We start from the raw sequence: 20,182 nt of genomic DNA, 5'->3' as shown, positions 1-20,182 counted from the left end.
CCAGCAGTCTGGTACTTCCTGGGATAGCGTGGGCCCACCCTCACCGGCGTGACCCCGGTTATGTTGCACAGAGGATGCCATTTTGAAGTGCATGCCGTCCCACCCCCACCGGCATGACTTCGCATGTACAGCACATGTGAGGTCACGCCAGCAGGGGCAGAGCGGCGTGCTCTTCAGAATGGCACGCTCCATCCAGTGCAGCACAGTACAGGACAAAACCACGTCCAGTTTTATATCCCTACAGGACAGGCAACAAGACCTTGAGAAAACAGGCCTGGCTGGCTTAAAACGGGACAAATGGCCTGCCTAGCCCCACGGTTGCCTGTTACGTGACATCTGAGCTGCTCAAGTGTTTGACTATGCTGCCTTCTAGTGGCTGGAGGTCCCCAGGGGCTACAGTCCTCAAATCTGCTCAGAACTAATCATGATTTGCCTTGAATTCATGTGGTGGAGGCCTGTACTTCCAGAGCAGAGAGGCCCCGTTTTCTAGTCCCCATGTCTGTGCACATGCATCCAAGGACTGCACTGGTACATCTTAGCAGCAGCAGCTTCAGGCACAGCTGTTCCCAACCAATACACTGTTCTTCAGTAACGAAGAGCCAAAGATATTTGATTGCAGGAAGACAGGTGTCTGTCTGTCTTTGGGGACTCAGGGCAAATCTGTGTTTCAGGAGCCAGTTCTTCCCAGAATGTAAAGAGCAAAAATACACATTTTATCCTAAAGTCTTGGGCCTAAATCTTCAGAAATGGGTACCCCAGGTTAGGCTCCTAGGAAAGATTTTCAAAAGCACCGAAGTGATTTAGAAGCAGAAGTTCCATAGGCAATTCTGAAACCCCCTCCTCCTTCCTTGGTGCTTTTGAAAATCCCACTCCTGAACCCTTACATACCTAAATAAGTGACCTGACCCTGAAAACTGCTGACGTGACCGAAGAGCACAAGTCACTCGAGTCACTTTGGCACTTTTGACAATTCCACTCGGAAGCCTAGTTTCAGGCGTTCGTTATTAAATATCTTGTTCCTGCTGTGGAGTATAAACGAGCTGAGACAGGGACTTACTCACTCACGGTAAGTCTGTACAGTGCCATGCGTCCGTGATGTGTAATCAATACTAACCCTTCCCCCCAGTAATGAAAGTCTTAATGTACCAGGCCCTAGGAGGCCTTGGCGAGTTACCGCATACCCAACCATTGGCTACTGCTGCAGGGAGGTGATCTTGTGAGTACCACACTGAACCTGTTGGCGTTTTTTTTTGGTCTAAAGCAGGTAAATACACAACACAGGCCTTGACAGAGCAGTGTCCTTGCCCAGATAGCTCGTGGAGGAGAGATAGAGAGCTACTCGATAAAGGGACTCAGCAGCCTAAACTGGGAGTTTAAGTCCAACATTTAAGCGCCCCTGGTGTTCTCAAAACTCCCACTCAGCTGCCACCGACTCTAGAGACGCCTGTATTCCCTGAGCACTTAAATGGAACCCCCTCGTTGCCTGAGCTTCTGCCATGGGGCATGCATGCTACCATCTCAGGCAGGCACCAGGACACCAGCCTCGCACCTACGCCCCAGCGGGACTCTCATGCTAGACGTTGTCCTGCCATCTCACCTGCAGGACCTGATCCAGTCAGTGTGCTCAGATGCCCCAAAATGGAGAAGGAGAACAGCCTCCTTCATGCCCTGTAGCCCAGTGGGAAGGACATTCACCGGGGCCAAGGAAGACCCCATTCAAGTCCCCCTTCTGCAGGACAAGAAAAAGTGAGTTGAACATGGGTCTTGTACCTGCCAGGTGAATGTTCTAACCACTGGGCTATGGGATAGTCTGAGGCAGGAGGCTTCTCTGACTCCCCCATTGAAGCCGTTCCACTGTGAATAACTGAGTATACATGGACTTGCCCAAAAAGAGAGTGAGTGTCTCTCTAGTTCAGTTAACTAGGGCCCACACCTGAGAGGTGGGAGACCATGTTCAAATCCCTCCTCCCCATCTGGCAGAGGAGGGGAATTGAATCACCATCTCTCACGTCCCAAGCAAATACCCTAACCACTGACCTAAAGGTTGTCAGGAAGTCAGCCTTCGCCTCTTTTCCCCTCTGGCTGTTTTGTGTGAAGTCAGTATGATTATCTGGTCTGACCTCCGCTCTAATACAGGCCATAGAATTCCTTCAAAATAATTCCTAGAGCAGATCTTTTAGAAAAACATCCTCTCTTGATCTAAAAATGGTCAGTGATAGAGAAATCCACCATGACCCTTGGCAAAGTGGTCCAATTGTTATGCCTTTTTCTGGTCTTAATTTCTCTAGCTTCAACTCCCAGCCATTAGATCATGTTATACCTTTCTCGGCTAGACTGAAGAACCCATTATCAAATATTTGTTCCCCATGCAGGTACTTACAGAAAGTAATCAAGTCAACCTTTCACTTACTCTTTGCTAAACTGAATAGATTGAGCTCTGGGCCTCACATTGAGGCATGTTTTCTAATCCTTTAATCATTCTTGTGGCTCTTCTCTGAATCCTGGCAAGTTTATCAACGTCCTTCTTGAATTGTGGCCACCAGAATTGGACACAATATTCCAGCAGCAGTTGCACCAATGACAAGGACAGAGACAAAATAACCTCTTTACTCCTATTTGAGATTTCCCTGTTTATGCATCCTTGGATCAACATCAGGCTGGCAGATCTATAATTACCCAGGTCATCCCATTTACCCATTTTTAAAACTGGCACTTAAGCTTTCTTCCAGTCTTCTGAAACTTTCCCAGTGCTCTAGGACTTATTGAAAATCAACATTAACGGTCTAGTGAACTCCTCAAGCAGCTCTTTTAAAACTCTTGGATGCACATTATCTGGTATTGCTAATTTGAAAATGTCTAACTTAAGTAGCATCTGTTTAATATCCTCCAGAGATACTAGTGGAATACAAAGAGTGTTATCATCACCATAGGTTGAGATTATATGATCTGTTTTTTCCCCAAATACAGAACACAAATATTTATTGAACACTTCTGTCTTTTCTAGGCTGTGAGTCCCAAGCAGACACATGTGCCTAATTCCAGACTGCAGTTAGGTACCCAAGTTTTTTTAAGGGGTGGTACTTAGGACAAACACAGCTCTCCTCACTATTTCCTATAGGCATCTCCCCATTTAGTGAGCATGCTTTTGTGGATCCCATTCTTAGGCTACTAACTTTCCCCATCCATTGTTTAGGGAGTCTGAATACCTAATTCAGAGTTTGTGAATTCTAGTGGGTGACTAGGCACCTAGAATGTAGGTGCTGCAATGCCCAGATACCTTAGAAAACATCTCTATCCATGTCCCTCAGGCAGCTGCCTTCATTGACAATCCAGTGGGAAACTTTCAGGTGCAGGAGGCAGAACGTTCCTAAGAGATGGTCCTAAATGATTGAACTCATTGCCTCAGGAGATCAGAATGAGCCCTGGGCCAGGAGTGTTCAGAGCACAATGAAAACCCAACTCCTTTGACACACAATGGGTCTTCTCACAATGATAGAGCTAAAAAACCCACCATTTCTCCAAGAGAAGGAACAAACTTGGCCTTCGGGCCCCAGGCAGCCTGTGACCACAGGACCCCATTTTGGGGAAACATTAGGGAAGTGGAAAATCTGTTACTATTTAAAAAGGGTTTCTAGCCCTTTCCCTTAAGAAAGAGCCTTGGAAAATGTAAAACAGATCACCAGGCGTGAAAGGAACTAGATGTTGGGCTCCACTTCTGCACAGAAGGTTGTGGGGACCTAAAGATCTCTTTCTCTCTCTCTGTTTTAAAATTGCTGAGAGGAGTTTGAGATGTGTACCACAGAATCCTCTCTGTTACCCACCCCAAAATCACCAGGGTGGTCCTGTGCCTGTGGGCTGACCACGGTGAACAGGATTCTACGTACGCAGGAAGGAGAAGCCATTGTTAATTCTACGTACTCTCACTGCACGGGGATGGCAGGAAGGAGAAGCCATTGTTAATTCTATGTACTCTCACTGCACGGGGATGGCAGGAAGGAGAAGCCATTGTTAATTCTACGTACTCTCTCTGCACGGGGATGGCAGGAAGGAGAAGCCATTGTTAATTCTATGTACTCTCACTGCACGGGGATGGCAGGAAGGAGAAGCCATTGTTAATTCTACGTACTCTCTCTGCACGGGGATGGCAGGAAGGAGAAGCCATTGTTAATTCTATGTACTCTCACTGCACGGGGATGGCAGGAAGGAGAAGCCATTGTTTTCCCAGCCTGCCCAAACAAAAGCGGAGGCCAGCTCTGAGGAGGAGAGTTGAGAAAGCAGTTGCTAGGAGTCTTGAATGGATATTGCCCTCTTGGCAATCCTAAAATTTTACAATTCACAGCAGCAAGAGCACGTCTCATGCTTTATAAATACTTAAATGAGATTCACAAAAGAAGCTTTTTATCTTTTCTACTTTGTAGAGAATTAGCACCAACAGGTGCTCGCTGGGCATTGTGCAGGCACATAAGAGACAGTCCTTTTAAAAGTCATACTGGACCTTTCCCTGAAACGTTTGCTCATTATTGAACATCTGCCTCAAGCCACTCGACAGGACACCTACGTTTCTCTTCAACTAGAACATTCAAGGTAGGATGGAAGAAGTGGGGGATTTTGGCGAGTACTGACCTTAATTAAGTAGTTCATTCCAGCAACCACCTGACTTCTATATTCTATGGCTACAAAGACTGGATACGTCTTGTTCTCCTTCTCTTCCAGCTCTGACTTGACCTATAGAAAAAAGAAAGAAAGTTTGGTGGTGTTACAGAGTCAGCGTGTCCCTTCTTATCATGTCTACTGCCTCAGTGTCCCCTTCTGAGCTTCCCAAAGTATGTACACAGACTTACATACAGCAGACAACATTTCCCTTCTTTGGGCCCTGCTTATTAACAAACAATTCAACTCAACTCAGTTCTTCCAGCCCTATTTCCTAGGCTCGATGTTCCTTCCAACCAGGCTTCACAGTCCTGTCAAAACTGGGATTGCTGCCTGGCCTTTCCTGAAAACCTCTCACCTGAAGCTCCTGCTTTTTGCAAACATCTCCCACAAAAACCCTGTCCATCCACTGACCCTCAGGGTCTGTCTGGACCAGCTCCCTCTGAAAGGAGGCACCACCTCCAGTTTGCCGTCACGTCACACTTGGGTGCTGTGACACAGAGACCTGTTGGCCCCACCTGGCAAAGGGTTCCCTGGTCTTTACAATTCCTCTCTCAGACCTGACAAACTCACTGCACCTAACACACAGTTTTCATGGTATTCATCCATGAATGGTGGCATGTGAGGGCTCTGTTGAAAATTTGTAATGCCCATAACCAGTGTGAGATGTGTGTACAAGGAATAATGCGTCTATATTGATATTTATGCCCGTAAGGTCTTGGAGGAAAAGTGAGTCATGAGGGAAATATGTTTCAACGATCGCCCATTCAACTAGGAGGGAATTGTCACCTGTCCCAGGCTAGCATAACATCATGCATTACTCATTGTCTGCCTCAGCGCCAACCATCTGGGTGTGAAAAGGACAGTGAGGGAATTACCCTGTCTGTGGCTAAAGACAAAAGACTGATTCAGTATATCAGAGGCTGGAGAAAGACACTCTGCATACAGTGACTGAGAGAAGGCACCTTGATGAGCAGGGTGCTTCATGAAAGATTGGCTCTTGGCCGCTTCGCGCCGCAAACACAGCAATAGCCTGAACCGTGGGTTGAGAATCTACGTTAGCAGATAGGAAAGGTATCTTGAGCGTAGGTCCTAGCTTGCATTTCATGTGGAACCGTTTCTTCCATCACTCACACTTGTTTCTATTTGAATCTGTCCTTTCTTAAATACATTTTCTTCTCTTTCACTGGACGTGAACTCAAGGGCTGTGTGTGCTACAGGTGCGATGGTCTCAGGAAAACTGGGGTCCACTGTTCCTTTGGGAAGGGAGGATCTGGGATTTCTCTGGGTAGACAGGGATCAGGGGGCTGGATAGCACAGGGGGATACGAAGAAGGGACTCAGGGGTTCAGTGCATCTATTGTCAATCTGCAGGGCAAAGGCAGGGCTGGAACAGCCCAGAGGAGAGTTCCCGAGTGGCTGCCAGGCTGGTTGTGTTGGGGAGCTAACGCTCAGCTGGCAAAGGACAGACTCCCTCGCGCTGGAGGCAGGTTTAAACACTGCGGTTTAAAAACGTATTCAGTGCCAGCACTTCAGAAATAGGCGGTGGACTGAATGAAGAGTCCGTTTCCCACTGTAACATACAGGTGAAGGGAAGGGAGGTTTGGGGCTCGTCAGTGAATTGGCAGTGACGTTATCAATGACCGTTTCAAAGGCTACTCAAACTTAATTCCGTGCGGTGTGCCCAGGCTATTGCCATGTCTGTCACAACTAAGTCACTTCTGGAAAATGTCCCTAAGACTGCTGTGATCACCCTCACCTGACGGGGTCACTGGAGAGCTGCGGTCCATCAGCCCTTTTCAGATGCAGTATTTGGCAGCACACCAGATGTGCCGTGTCTCAGAGGAAAGCATTAAAGAAACATCAGCTGTGAGGCACCCTGGGTGCAACAGCTGGTGAGTCCAAACAAGCTCTCTGACACACAGCACCAATGAAATAGGAATTTATTAAGGCTGCCAGAAAGAATCAAATCCCCTAGGCTCACTCGTTTAAACAGTTCCTATTACCAATAATAGAGCAGTTCCCACTTTAACCCTGGGGCAGTTCAAAAGAAGGTTAGGGGTTCTCAGGCCTCACATCTTAACATCTGAACCCACCCGTGCAGCAGAGGTAATTGGTCCGAGTTCAGTCTGTGGTTGATTTGTTGGGGGATTCTCTGCATTGGTCTTCCGCACTGATGCAGCATCTTTTGTGTGAGCGCCTAACTGTCCTGGAGCAGCTGTTCAGCTCTGTGTCAGCGTGTCTGTCCTGGAGCAGCTGTTCAGCTCTGTGTCAGCGTGTCTGTCCTGGAGCAGCTGTTCAGCTCTGTGTCAGCGTGTCTGTCCTGGAGCTGTCAGCTCTGGAGCTGTCCTGGAGCAGCTGTTCAGCTCTGTGTCAGAGTGTCTGTCCTGGAGCAGCTGTTCAGCTCTGTGTCAGCGTGTCTGTCCTGGAGCAGCTGTTCCAGTTCCTCCTCCCATTCTGACCCTCACAACCCAAATGCCTGCAATCACTACACTCCTCTGGAACCCCAAGACCCCCTGCCTGCCCAACCCTCTCTTGACCAACCATCTCCCAGTTCCCATGGCATCGTCCCCTTTTGCTGCTCTCGGCAGAGTTAGCAGACTACACCCAGGCTTTCCACTTCTGTGCGAACGTTGAATTAAGCATCCCCTCAGTGCGAGCTGTCCTTCTCTTAGAGAAATAAACTCTGCTCCTCGCCCCACCCATGGCCTTCCCGACCTCCAAGCACTATTTACCCAGCAGTTACTTATTGAAAGGGCCCATCCCTTCCAGTGAGGTCAAGCAGCCAGCTGCCTAGTCGCCAAATGGACAGTTTGGTGTCCTTGGATCCTGGCTAACAGCTGTAGGACAAGGAGACTTAATAAGTAACAAATGTATTGAACAAATGTATTGTTGGCTGTTGTTTCTGGACTCATCTAGCATCAGGGCAGAAATGAAGGTGAAGCTCAGGCGTCAACAACGCTACAAGAAGACCTCTCCCAAGTCCATAGGGCTAGGGCTGTTGGAGCTAGATTCACCAGGGATCGTGGGCACCTGCTGACTAGTGGAATTCTTAGCCCTGAGTTAGGCACCCAGGTTCCCCAGGCACCGTATGGGGAGACTAAAGTGCCTACGAAAGGGATTCCCAGAAGCCAGTGGGCAGAATTGGGAGATGAGAAGCTTATAACTGCTGAGGAAATCAGGTTTCGAATCCTTTCTTCTCAGAAGAGCTTTTGGCAAAGCACCATTTCTATTTGCTGTGATTTTAATGGTCTGCTTTCAAGCCTCTTTCAGGAGCATTTGGATACTACAATAATATCCAACGTAGCAACAGCATTACCAGTTGGGGAAACTGAGGCAGACAGCACCGACGTGACTTCCCCAAAGTGAGGCCACACAGTGAGTCTATAGGTGACACAGGAATAGCATCTGTCTCATGTCCACCAGTCTGAGTGCACTAACCACTAATCCATTGTGATTCATTCATTAGCTAACTGGGAACTTTGACCATTTCTTTAAAAACATGCAGTCAATAAAGGCAATTCTTATAAGCCAATCAACAATGAAATATTTCTGCTGGCAGCCAGTTTCCCTTTCCATAAAGGGGTGTGAGTCACCACAGGTTTGCTTGTCAGCAATCCGGTGATCAGATGCTCTTTGTTGCAAAAGAATACTGTTCTCAGTTGCCAGCTGACTCATAAATGCCTAATATAGGTCAAAATCTACCTCTCCAAAGCGCACACAGATCTTATGCAATGGCAGGGCCAGAAAGGAGAAAGAACTGCTGAATTCTTTCTCCTGCTCTAAGCACAAGACAAGAGTTTCACCTTTTAGAAAATAAAGAGGAATGAATAAGGTGAGGGCTTTAAGACATTCAAAGTGCATGACACTTTCCTGAAAGCAGTTCATCTCTCATGCATATCTGCACTCCCAAGCTTATATTCTGCTCTCAGTTAACAGGGGTAAGTTTAAAAACCTCCGTTGACTCCTGTGTGCAGAATCTAACTTGAAGTTTCATCTTTTGAGCCATATTTGTGTTAACTGAAAACTAAGTATTATGGCCTCATTTCTGATACGTGCTGGGTGCACATTTCAACTTGGATTTTAAGATTTTTTTGGACATAGACTTACGTTTCTACAGTGCACGCACATACAACAGCAATAATATTTTGTACTTCTATAGGAAGAATCTCAACATACTTTACAAACATGAATTCATAAAACCTCACAGTCCCCATGGGAGGAAGGGAAGTATTATTCTCCCCCCATTAACATATAAAGAAATTGAAGTACAAAGAGGTGAAGTGATTTGCCCAGTGTCACACAAGTCCATGACTGAGCATGTGTCCCCAGACATTTGCCCCCCCACTTCCCACTAGCCCGAACAATGTCCAAGGGGCCCTAAATCATTGTCAGAAAGGCCAAAGATACAAATCACAGCAAAATACTGACAAAGTAGCCAAATCTCACTTTCATAAACGCTTAAAATCCAAGATTTTCCAGGGATCCAACTAGCCCCTGGACTCCTAGAAGGTTATTTGATTTTTAAATAGTGACATTCATGGGCTCTGAAATACTCCCTCCCCTCCCCAATACTGGGGCCCTAGAACCAGGAACAAAAGACTGACTCATTGGCTTTCTCTACATTAGCAAATTGGACCTCTGGTTCTGGTGCGGCTCCATTAATCCAAGTACACAAGTACGAGTGTCGGAAGAACACTGCTATTTTTACTGCTCTGTCATTTCACTCTGTACAGATCAGGGTTACATGACGCACTTGTAAAGACACCTAAATCCTGGCTACACAGGTGCTTCTACTATCAGTGGAACTGCCCTGGTACTTAATTAGGCAGTGTAGGATCAGCTTCAGTTGCCTGTTCTGACCACTGTCGTTCCTATATCTCTCTCTGCACCAGAGCTGTGAATGTCTCTAGAGCTCCCAGAAGACTAGAAAGCAGAATGGCAGGAGACTGGAAGAAAGCGAATGTTGTGCAAGTATTTAAAACGGATAAATGGGATAACCCAGGTGAGGCCTGCCAGTCTGACATCAATCTCAGGCAAGGTATTGGAGCAGCTGAAATGGGTCTTAATTAATAAAGAATTAAAGAAAATTACTATAATTAATGCTAATCAATGTGGATTTATGGAAAATAGATCCTGTCAAACCGACTTAATATCTTTTTTGATGAGATTATAAATTTGGCTGATAAAAGGTAATACCGTTGATGTAGCAGACTTCTGTATGGCATTACACTTGGTACTGCATGGCATTTTGATTAAAAAACTAGAATGATACAAAATGAATATGGCACACATCAAATGGATTAAAAACTGGAAAACGTTCTATGCCTGTGTTATCGAGGAGCGCAGACTAGATGGTCCCTTCTGGCCTTGGCATATGTGAATCTAAGAATTTCCTGGACTGGAGTCCGTGCAGTCACTTCCTAAGCAATCTTTCCATGCCACATACGACATGCTTCCAATCAATCAAGAGGGACTCCATTTTCAATGCTGAATGTTAGACTTTAAAGTAAATTTAAGCTTCATTCCCTAATCTCTCTAGAATTTGCTTTAAAGACACACACTTCTGTTCTATCAGTTTCTGTTTCACATCTTTCACTGGATGCAACTCACCTGGTCAGCAATCTCTTGGATTTCTGGGGTGGCAGGCTTGGTCTCAGAGAAGTCTCCAGACATTATAGTGGCAAATCACTTCTTTGGATGTTTGGAAACTCTGACAAGGAAGATCTAGAGCAAATGTGATCAGACAACAGTGACACCTGATCTTATATAGCCACACAGTCATGTGATTTGTACATGTGGAGTTTACCATCATCAAGTTTGTGAGGGGGAAGGAGGGAAGAAATGAACGAAGCAAAACAAAAACAAAAAAATTAATAGTAAGGAAAAGAGCACTTTATTATCACTGCGTGTAAAATCTTCTGTGGATACAGGAAAAACAGAAAACAAACCCCGACCCCCATTAATTATGGTAATTGGTTCAGGCTGCAATGCTAATTTCTTGACTCACCACCAGTTTAAACACATATAATGGGTGGGTTATTTTTTTTGTGCTTAGGGAAATGAACACTAAGCTACACCCAAGTATTTCCCAGTATTAGCCTTAAAATTACCACACATTACTCCCGGTTTCATTGCAGCAATTCCTGTTTAACTTGAAATTTGGTTTTCTCAATGCCAAGAGTGCAAGGGCAGCAGAACCTTTATTTTTAATTATTTTATTTCTCTATAGTTGATTACAATACTGAAAGATTTTCTCTCTCTTAAAAGGAGAGATAAGAATGCTGGCATATGCTGCTATCTTACCGTCCCCACCCCCCTTTTTTTCCCGTGTTTTAGTTTTTATTTGAAGAAATACGACCCACCCTACAAAAGGAGCGTGTGTGTAGATTTCTTTATCAAACATTTTGCGAAACCCATCTGCACTTAGCAATTTGTCTCATTTGTTTTTAATTTTGGACCAGGAATAAAATATCGTTTTCTCCATAGTTCCTTTAGCATTTGTCTTTAAAAACTGGTAGACAGCCCCTAATTGAAGACATGCCTAACTTTTATACCAATTTCCCTTATTCCTTTTACTCACAATTAATGTATTTCTTCACAGCCTTTTCTACTGGAAATTAGCATTTATTGGATTAAATTGTATTAGAGACCTCTTAATTTTAGTAAAGTTTTTGAAGGACAGATAAATTTAAAAGAATATTGTAGCAAAACATACAACACACAAACAGAACACTTCACCCCCCATTTCACTCTATTTCCCAAAACAATTAAGCATACCTTCAAGCCAACTTGTACACCATTTTATAAATAGCCCATTGTACGGATACATTCAGAATAGTTGTAAGCTATTATATAGATAAGTCGCATTCATACTTGTTTTTCAGCATTACTTTATACCAAACACGCACATACACACAGCCTAACTTAAAAGAAATCTAACAATGTACAATTGGCTGTTACACAATAAAGGTTTGGATTAACTATTTTGTGTAAAACAATCAATTACACTTTTTACCAGAGATAAGGATGCTGCTATTCCCCCTCAACACACTCGCACATGACACTAATATCCACCCATCCCTCCTCCTTCCTAAGACAATTAATCATAGAACCATAGAAGATGGGGCTTGGAAGGGACCTCTGGAGGTATCTAGTCCAACCCCCTGCTCACAGCAGGACCAACCCCCACTAAATCATCCCAGCCAGGGCTTTGTCAAGCCAGGCCTTCAAAACTTCTAAGGATGGAGATCCACCACATCCCTAGGTAACCCATTCCAGTGCTTCACCAACCTCCTAGGGAAAATATTTCCTAATATCCAACCTAGACCTCCCCCACTGCAACTTGAGACCATTGCTCCTTGTTCTGTCATCTACTACCACTGAGAACAGCCTAGCTCCATCCTCCCTGGAACTCCCCTCCAGGTAGTTGAAGGCTTCTATCAAATCCCCCCTCACTCTTCTCTTCTGCAGAGTAAACTAGCCTAGTTCCCTCAGCCTCTCTTCATAAGTCTTGTGCTCCAGCCCCCTAATCATTTTTGTTGCCCTCCGCTGGACTCTCTCCAATATGTCCACATTCTTTCTGTAGTGGGGGGACCCAAAACTGGACACAATACTCCAAATGTGATCTCACCGATGCCGAAGAGAGGGGAACAATCACTTCCCTCTGTAGTAAGAAGTGAGAGCTTAAGGCCTGTAAAACAGGCTAAGGCCTAAATGGAAAAAGCCGAGTGAACAGAAGTATAAGGGGTCACTCAAGTTAACTGAAACTGGTACAGGAAAGTGCAGATACTGCAAGATTGTAAGACTGCCAAAATATTACTAAAATATGTAGTGGGTATAAGAGGTACCAAGATACTAACTCTCTGAAATGACACTTTTATGGATAGAAATGATACATGGAGTAGCGGTGCCCAAATCAGCCAATCAACAGAAAAAGGTGGTATTAGACTATGTCAAGAGGGTGGCAACTACCTACGTCAAACGGGGCAGAACGAAAGTGTATGTAACAGTGTATAAAAGAGGGTGTCAGAGGGAATACCGGTGTCCGGTCTAGGGGATAACGGAAAGTCCCGCCGTTGGGCCGAGAACATGGTAACGCTGCCTATGCGAAACTGACCCAGAGATACTCTGTAAGTCATTTCTCACTGTGCTGCGTGCAATAAACTTGGCCTGGGTGCCTTCGTTGCTCAGCTAATCTGTGGTCGTGTTGACTCATTTGATCGTGAGTGTCGTCTCAGTTTCCTAATCAGAACTGGGACAGCATCTACACAGGGACACTTGCACGCACCCTACACTGATAAACATCGGTGACCGACACACCGATTACCACACCCTCGATCTGCTGGCAATGCTCTTACGAATGCAGCCCAATATGCTGTTAGCCTTCTCAGCAATAAGGGCACACTGCTGACTCATATCCAGCTTCCTGTCCACTGTAACCCCCAGGCCCTTTTCTGCAGAACTGCTGCCTAGCCAGTTGGTCCCCAGTCTGTAGCTGTGCATGGGATTCTTACATCTTAAGTGCAGGACTCTGCACTTGATCTTGTTGAATCTCATCAGATTTCTTTTGGTCCAATCCTCCAATTTTTCTAGGTCACTCTGTATCCTCTCTAATCTCCAGGGTATCTACCACTCCCTCCAGCTTAGTGTCACCTGCAAACTTGCTGAGGGTGCAATCCACCCCATCTGCTTGAACAAGATGTTGAGCAAAATCGGTCCCAGCACCAACCCCTGGGGCACTCCGCTGGTTACCAGCTGCCAACTAGACATTGAGCTGTTGATCACTGCCTGTTGAGCCTGATGATCTAGCCAGCTCTCTATCCACTGTATAGTCCATTCATCCACCCCATACTTCTTTAACTTGCAGATAAGAATACTGTGGGAGACTGTATCAAAAGCTTTGCTAAAGTCAAGATATATCACGTCCACTGCTTTCCCCACATCCACAGAGCCAGTCATCTCTTCATAGAAAGCAATCAGGTTGAATCATACATTAAAGCAATCTTGTATAGATAAGCCACCATAAGCACACATTCAAACACATTTTCCAAATAAGGCACACACACATTCATACTTGTTTTTCAGCATTATTCTAACACACACACACACACACACACACACACACACACCTCTGTAACTGACCCCTGCATGGGGAACAAATATTTGACAGTGGACTCTTCAGCCTTCCAGAGAGAAGGATAAAATGATCCAGTGGCTGGAAGTTGAAGCTAGATACATTCAGACTGGAAATAAGGCACACATTTTTAACAAGGGGTACTTTACTATTTTAATAATTTACCAAGGGTTGTGGTGGATTCTCCATCACTGCAATTTTTAAATCAAAATTGGATGTTAGTCTAAGGAACATGCTCTAGGAATTATTTGGGAGAAGTTCTATGGTCACAGGAGGTCAGACTAGGTTATCACAGTGGTCTCTTCTGGCCTGGGAATCTATTAATTTAAAGGACATCTAACAGTAAATTTGGTTAATACACCTATGTACAAGATTAAATGTGGGCCTAGTTTAACCTGTTTGTGTAAAAAGAGCTGATAACACTTTTACTCCCCTCCGCCCCCATAAACTATGCCCTTCTTGTCATGGTAAACCTGTAACTCTTTCAGAATTTAAGGTACGAAATGTAGATTAATTAAAGTGATTAACTTGGATTTAATCAATAAACAGCAGTGGAGTATTAAGTCAACCTCCATTTTAGTACTTGAGAGGCAGTAGATACAAACAAAATGTTCTTAAAATTCAGTGGCCTTAAATGCTTTCGGAGTAAATGTTTTGTATGTGTAACTTATTTGGCACTTTTAGCAAAATATTTTTTTAAACCTTAAAATAATGAAATACATATACACAATAACCCAGAATTTTAAAGGTAACATGAAAAAAACAGAGTATAAGGTTAAGAGAGTTGGTCTGGATTTTTAGAGACATTTTGAAAAATTTTGAAAGCTTTATTTAGTGATTCAGTTTTGTATTCTTTCTGTTAGTTTCCATACTTTAGCATAGGTAAACAAGTGTCATAAAGTTCCAGAAGGGTAGCCGTGTTAGTCTGTATATAGCAAAAACAAAGAGAATCCTGTAGCACCTTAAAGACTAACAAATTTCTGTGGACATAAGCTTTCGTGGGCTGCAACCCAACATTTTTATGGCTGACCTAGAACATCACTTCCTCAAAACTCATCCCCAAGCACCTCTTCTTTACCTATGCTACATTGATGATATTTTCATCATCTAGAACCACGGGAAAGAGTCCCTTGAAGATTTCCACTGGGATTTCAATAATTTCCACTGCACCATCAACCTCAGCCTGGCCCAGTCCACACAAGAAATCCACATTAATACCACCCTATACCGAAAACCAACTGACAGCAATACATACCTTCATGCCTCCAGCTTCTACCCCGGACACATTACACGATCCATTGTCTACAGCCAAGCCCTAAGATACAACCAGATTTGCTCCGATCCCTCAGACAGAGACGAACACCTACAGGATCTCCATAAAACATTCTTAAAACTACAATACCCACCTGGGGAGGTGAAGAAACAAATTGACAGAGCCAGACGGGTATTCAGAAGTCACCTACTACAGGACAGACCCAACAAAGAAAACAACAGAACATCACTGGCCATCACCTACAGCCCCCAGCTAAAATCTCTACAACACATCATTAAGGATCTACAACCTATCCTAGCAGATGATTCCTCACTCACTCAAGCTGTGGGAGGCAGATCTATACTTGCTTACAGACAGCCCCCCAACCTGAAGCAAATACTCACCAGCAACCGTACACCATACAAGAACACTGACCCAGGAACCTACCCCTGCAACAAACCCCATTGCCAGCTCTGCCCGCACATCGACTCTAGTGACACCATCACAGGTCCTAACCACATCAGCCACACCATAAGGAGCTCATTCACCTGCACATCTACTAATGTGATACATGCCATCATGTGCCAGCAATGCCCCTCTGCCATGTACATTGGCCAAACCGGACTGTCACTACGCAAAAGAATAAATGGACACAAATCAGACATAAAAAATGGTAACATCCATAAACCAGACGGAGAGCACTTCAATCTCCCAGGACACTCCATAGCTGACTTGAAAGTTGCCATACTTCTACAAAAAAACTTCAAAAACAGACTTCCACGAGAAACTGCAGAGCTGGAACTCATCTGCAAACTTGTCACAATCAGACTGGGTCTGAATAGGGACTTGGAATGGTTCTCTCATTATAAGAAGTAATTGTCACTGTTCACACATTCTCACCTCCTAATCAATGGTTGTGAATAGGCCTCATCTACTCTAACTGAACTGACTTTGTTAGCACTTGCCCTCCCCATGGTTGTTTCTTACCCTTGGATGTATATATATACCTCCTATCTGTGATTTCCTCTTCATGCATCTGACGAAGTGGGTTGCAGCCCACAAAAGCTTATGCCTGAAGAAATGTGTTAGTCTTTAAGGTGCTACAGGACTCACGTGTCATAAAGAAACTCTTCCTAGCCTTCTGAGGTATTATATTACACCTTTTGTTTTTCCAAGTTTTGTAACCACTTTGTTCATTGGGGGTCAGAAATAGTAAAGAAATTACACTTCCATCAGAAGGAATAATTATACATCCTTGGACAAAACTGCAAGATTGGTCACTTCTGACTGGGATGAAATACACTGACATAACCAAAATGCTTGTCTTTACATCCTTAGTGATATTTTAAAGAAGTACCTCAAAAGTAACAACCACTTTTGTCTGTTAGAAGCCTGAGACACATTTCGGACCCTAAAAAAACAGCAGCGACAACCCGTGAAACCTAAGAGAATGATCTGTGAGGGAGGGGCAGGCAAAGCTATGGTCTGGGTTGCACAGGCACACTCGTGCAAAATTTCACGCCCAAATTGGAGTGAGTGTCTTTGTGACCTTGATCACAGGGTCGCAACATCACTCACATTTGCAGAAACTGCAAAAAGTTATGGTGTGTGTTAAAAGTTGCAGGTTCCCCAACAAATTGTGGCCTGTAAATTTCTTACAGCCCAAGCTATTTGTTGGAGCTTTATAAGGAATCCTATAAAAAACTCCAATACTTTTGAAATACTGCTAAGATGAAGGAAATTTTCTGTTCTATTAATTCCACTATATCCTTAATTATTTTGTGACTGGGAAAGCCTGGAATTCTATGGTCATTGGATCCAGGCTACTGGCGACCAGTCTGATGTAACTTAACTCTGCACAGAAAGAGTGGCAGTTTTTGTTAGGTTGGTGTAATGGCAGGGCCGGGCAGATTTTGTAACGTGCTGGAGATAGTGACGCGGCAGGGCTAGTCTGACCCAGTTTGATTAGAAATGCTGGCACAGCAGAGTAAACAAGGTGCAGAGCTGGTTTCGCAACCCGCTGTGTAGCTGGTTTGGGTGCCAAAAGGAAGAGAAAAAGTGAGGAAAGAAGGTTATGTGCTGTAAATTAGCCAACGCTTGCTGTTCCCTAGACAATGCTGTATAAAACTTGAAATGCAAACTGCGCAACGAGACTCGGCCATGAATCCACTTGGATTGTGCGGTACAATTCCCTGCAGCACGCTTCGCAGAGCGCTTTAGAGTCTCCCGCTGCTGTTTGGAGCGTAAGCCGTGATTAAAGATAAGTGTACCTAACTGGTGTGAGCATGTTTTTATTCCTCACCTGGTATCCGGAACGTGCAGGCAGTTGTGAGCAGCGGTGCCTGGCATAACAGATGGGTAAGGTACTGGCATCTTCCCAGATCCTCTTGATACGCTGTTCTGAGAGGAGAATTAAGATTAAAAACGGTTATTTTCTGTGTCCACCATGACTCCATATCAAGACTCCTGTTCAGACAACGTTACAATTTCAAGGTCTCATATCATGCAAGGGACAATACAGAGGAAGAGAAGAAGAGGCAGGCAGAAGAAGAGATGGACTGACAACATAAAAAAGGGGACAGGAATGGACTTCGCAGAGGCTCAGGCACTGACACACAATCGTCAGGAGTGGAGACAATTGGTAGGCCATTTGTGACGTTAGCCTCCAGAGGAGCCCTGCTGAGATAGCTTAAACAGGGCAAACTGCAAAGAATGGTTCAGGCAAAGCCCTAAATATTGGTGGTTTTTCTTCCATTAGATATACCAAGCCAGCAACAAACAGCTTCTAATGACCTTAATGGACATTCAGTGGACAAAAACACAATTTTCGTAAAGCTATCCAGCCTTTTGGCTAGCATCCAGACAGCCAAATTAAATATGATGGGGTTTACTGAAAATTTGTATCCATCATATGTAAACAAGTTCTACCAATCCCAAAAGATCGGACACATTACCAAACAAGTCAGTGAATAGTTCAGATCTTACCCAAATACACCCTTAATGCCAATGCTTATTAACTAAGCTAATATTTATTTAAAAAAGGAAGAAGGATAAAGTTAAAAGGTCAGTATACATTCACAGATGAAAATAAAGCTTTTAGCTCAGTTTCAAAGTAGAGATGATAACTGAAGTGCAAAGTTCTTAAATTGCAAAGCCTTTGAAATTACCCAAACAGCTCAAGTCCCATCTAAATGTTCATATGTTCCTAAGTGCTCTTAATCCGTGGAACAGTGACAGACAGGAAAGCAGTTTATCTACATTGCTAATCTCTTAACAAGATCTATGTAAACAACATCAAATAACTACCTACAGTACATTTGCATATGCAAGCTCTAGTCAGTCTACTTGTAAAGAAAGACCCTCACTACCATTGTATTCTTCTATAATATGTTTCTAAAAGTGAGATTTGGGCCATCCAACTTGCAAAGTTACTTGGCTCTTTCTGGCCTAGCATCATACCGTTCATCAATGATGGTGCCCCAATAACCATTGTGGTGATAGGAGTGATGATAACTCTTGGATGTTTTTGTATTATCTGCAAATTTTGCCACTTCAGCATTTAATCCCTGTTCCATCTTATTAATGAATAAGATGAACGCACAAACAAGGATGTCTTCTTGCCATGGGGATTGTCAATAGTCTGGTGGCCTACATGACAGTGGTCTCCAGGGCTTAGAGAGCGTAAGAGAAGGCACCATCCCAGAAGGAATCCTCAGGGCAAGGATGAAGGAGTGGTGAGGTTTAGCAAGTCTGGGGTGGTTTGTATGGAGCAGATGTGGTACTTTTTGATGTAGGCCAGGTGTAGATCACTCCTGTTTATGACTGACCTAAACCCAATTTTTGCCTTAACAAAGAGAAAGTGTTATACTTGGGAACATAGCACATGAGCACTGTAAGGCAAAAAGAGTTCTGGAGCACGATGTCCCAGACCAGGAAAGAAAACCAGAGTCTGGAGCAACAGATGTTGTAGCCAACCTGCCAATGCAAAACATCTGTCCAAGACTGACTGGCTGCCCTGTATGCTGGAAATGCCAACAAAAGCTGTATTTCCCCATCTCTTACTATCCAATCTTTTTTCCCCTCTGTGTCTGCCTGTTTTGTCAAAAGTAGGAAAGTGACTATAATTCCCAACTCTAAAACTAAATAACGGAACTAATCCTTTCTTCCCCGCCAAGGAGGGCTGTTTGGCAGAATGATAGACTAATTAATATTCACCTTCTTTAAAAAGACTTCGGTTTTGACTGTTTGTTGTGCATAATCACTCATAGACTCTAAGGTCAGAAGGGACCAATATGATCATCTAGTCTGACCTCCTGCACAACGCAGGCCACAGAACCTCACCCACCCACTCCTGTAATAAACCTCTAACCTATGACTGCGTCATTAAAGTCCTCAAACCATGGTTTAAAGACTTTAAGGTACAGAGAATCCATCAGCAAGTGAGCTACAGAAGAAGGCAAAAACCCTGCAGAGCCTTTGCCAATCTGCCCTGGGGGAAAATTCCTTCCCGACCACAAATATGGTGATCAGCTAAACCCTGAGCATGTGGGCAAGACCCACCAGTCAGACACCCAAGAATTAATTATCTGTAGTAACTCAGAACCCACCCCATCAAACATCCCATCACAAACCACTGGCATATCTACCACCAGTAGTCAAAGATCAGTCAATTGCCAAACTAGGCTGTCCCACCATATCATCCCCTCCATACATTTATCAAACTCAGTTTTGAAGCCAGCTAGGTTTTTTGCCCCACTGCTCCCCTTGGAAGGCTATTCCAGAACTTCACTCCTCTGATGGTTAAAAACCTGCATCTAATTTCAAGTCTAAACTTCCTGATGGCCAGTTTATATCCATTAGTCCTTGTGTCCACATTGGCGCTGAACTTAAATAATTCCTCTCCCTCCTGGTATTTATCCCTCTGATAGAGAGAGTAATCATATCTCCCCTTAACCTTCTTTTGGTTCGGCTAAAGAAGCCAAACTCTTCGAGTCTCCTCTCATAAGGCAGGTTTTCCATTCTGTGGATCATCCTAGTAACTCTTCTCTGCACCTGTTCCAGTCTGAATTCATCTTTCTTAAACATGGGGGAACAGAACTACACACAGTGTTGTAGATGAGGTCTCACCAGCGCCTTGTATAACGG

At 44.2% G+C, this 20,182-nt stretch overlaps 1 protein-coding gene across 2 annotated transcripts in view; it reads right to left on the bottom strand.

Moving 5' to 3' along the window:
* Window positions 1-17,360, bottom strand: part of LOC137151849 (stefin-C-like) — a 46,627-nt gene extending 29,267 nt beyond the window's left edge. Inside the window, exons 1-3 of one of the 2 annotated variants that reach the window (XM_067546351.1) lie at window positions 17,340-17,360; window positions 10,263-10,376; window positions 4,624-4,725 (exon numbers count right to left, since the gene is read on the bottom strand). In XM_067546351.1, coding sequence (XP_067402452.1) covers window positions 4,624-4,725; window positions 10,263-10,325 — 165 coding nt within the window. In that variant the 5' untranslated portion in view covers window positions 10,326-10,376; window positions 17,340-17,360. Of the gene's footprint in view, window positions 1-4,623; window positions 4,726-10,262; window positions 10,377-17,339 lie in introns of those variants that run through there. The other variant, XM_067546350.1, reaches the window with a different exon arrangement.
* Between the last annotated feature and the right edge of the window lie 2,822 nt (window positions 17,361-20,182).

Source organism: Emydura macquarii, unplaced genomic scaffold (assembly GCF_026122565.2).
Source record: "Emydura macquarii macquarii isolate MOO-44397 ecotype Brisbane River unplaced genomic scaffold, CSIRO-AGI_Emac_v2 contig_1119, whole genome shotgun sequence".
Taxonomy (NCBI): Eukaryota; Metazoa; Chordata; order Testudines; family Chelidae; genus Emydura; species Emydura macquarii.
The sequence above is the reverse complement of the archived record's forward strand: the minus strand, read 5'-3'. Positions and strand labels throughout refer to the sequence as shown.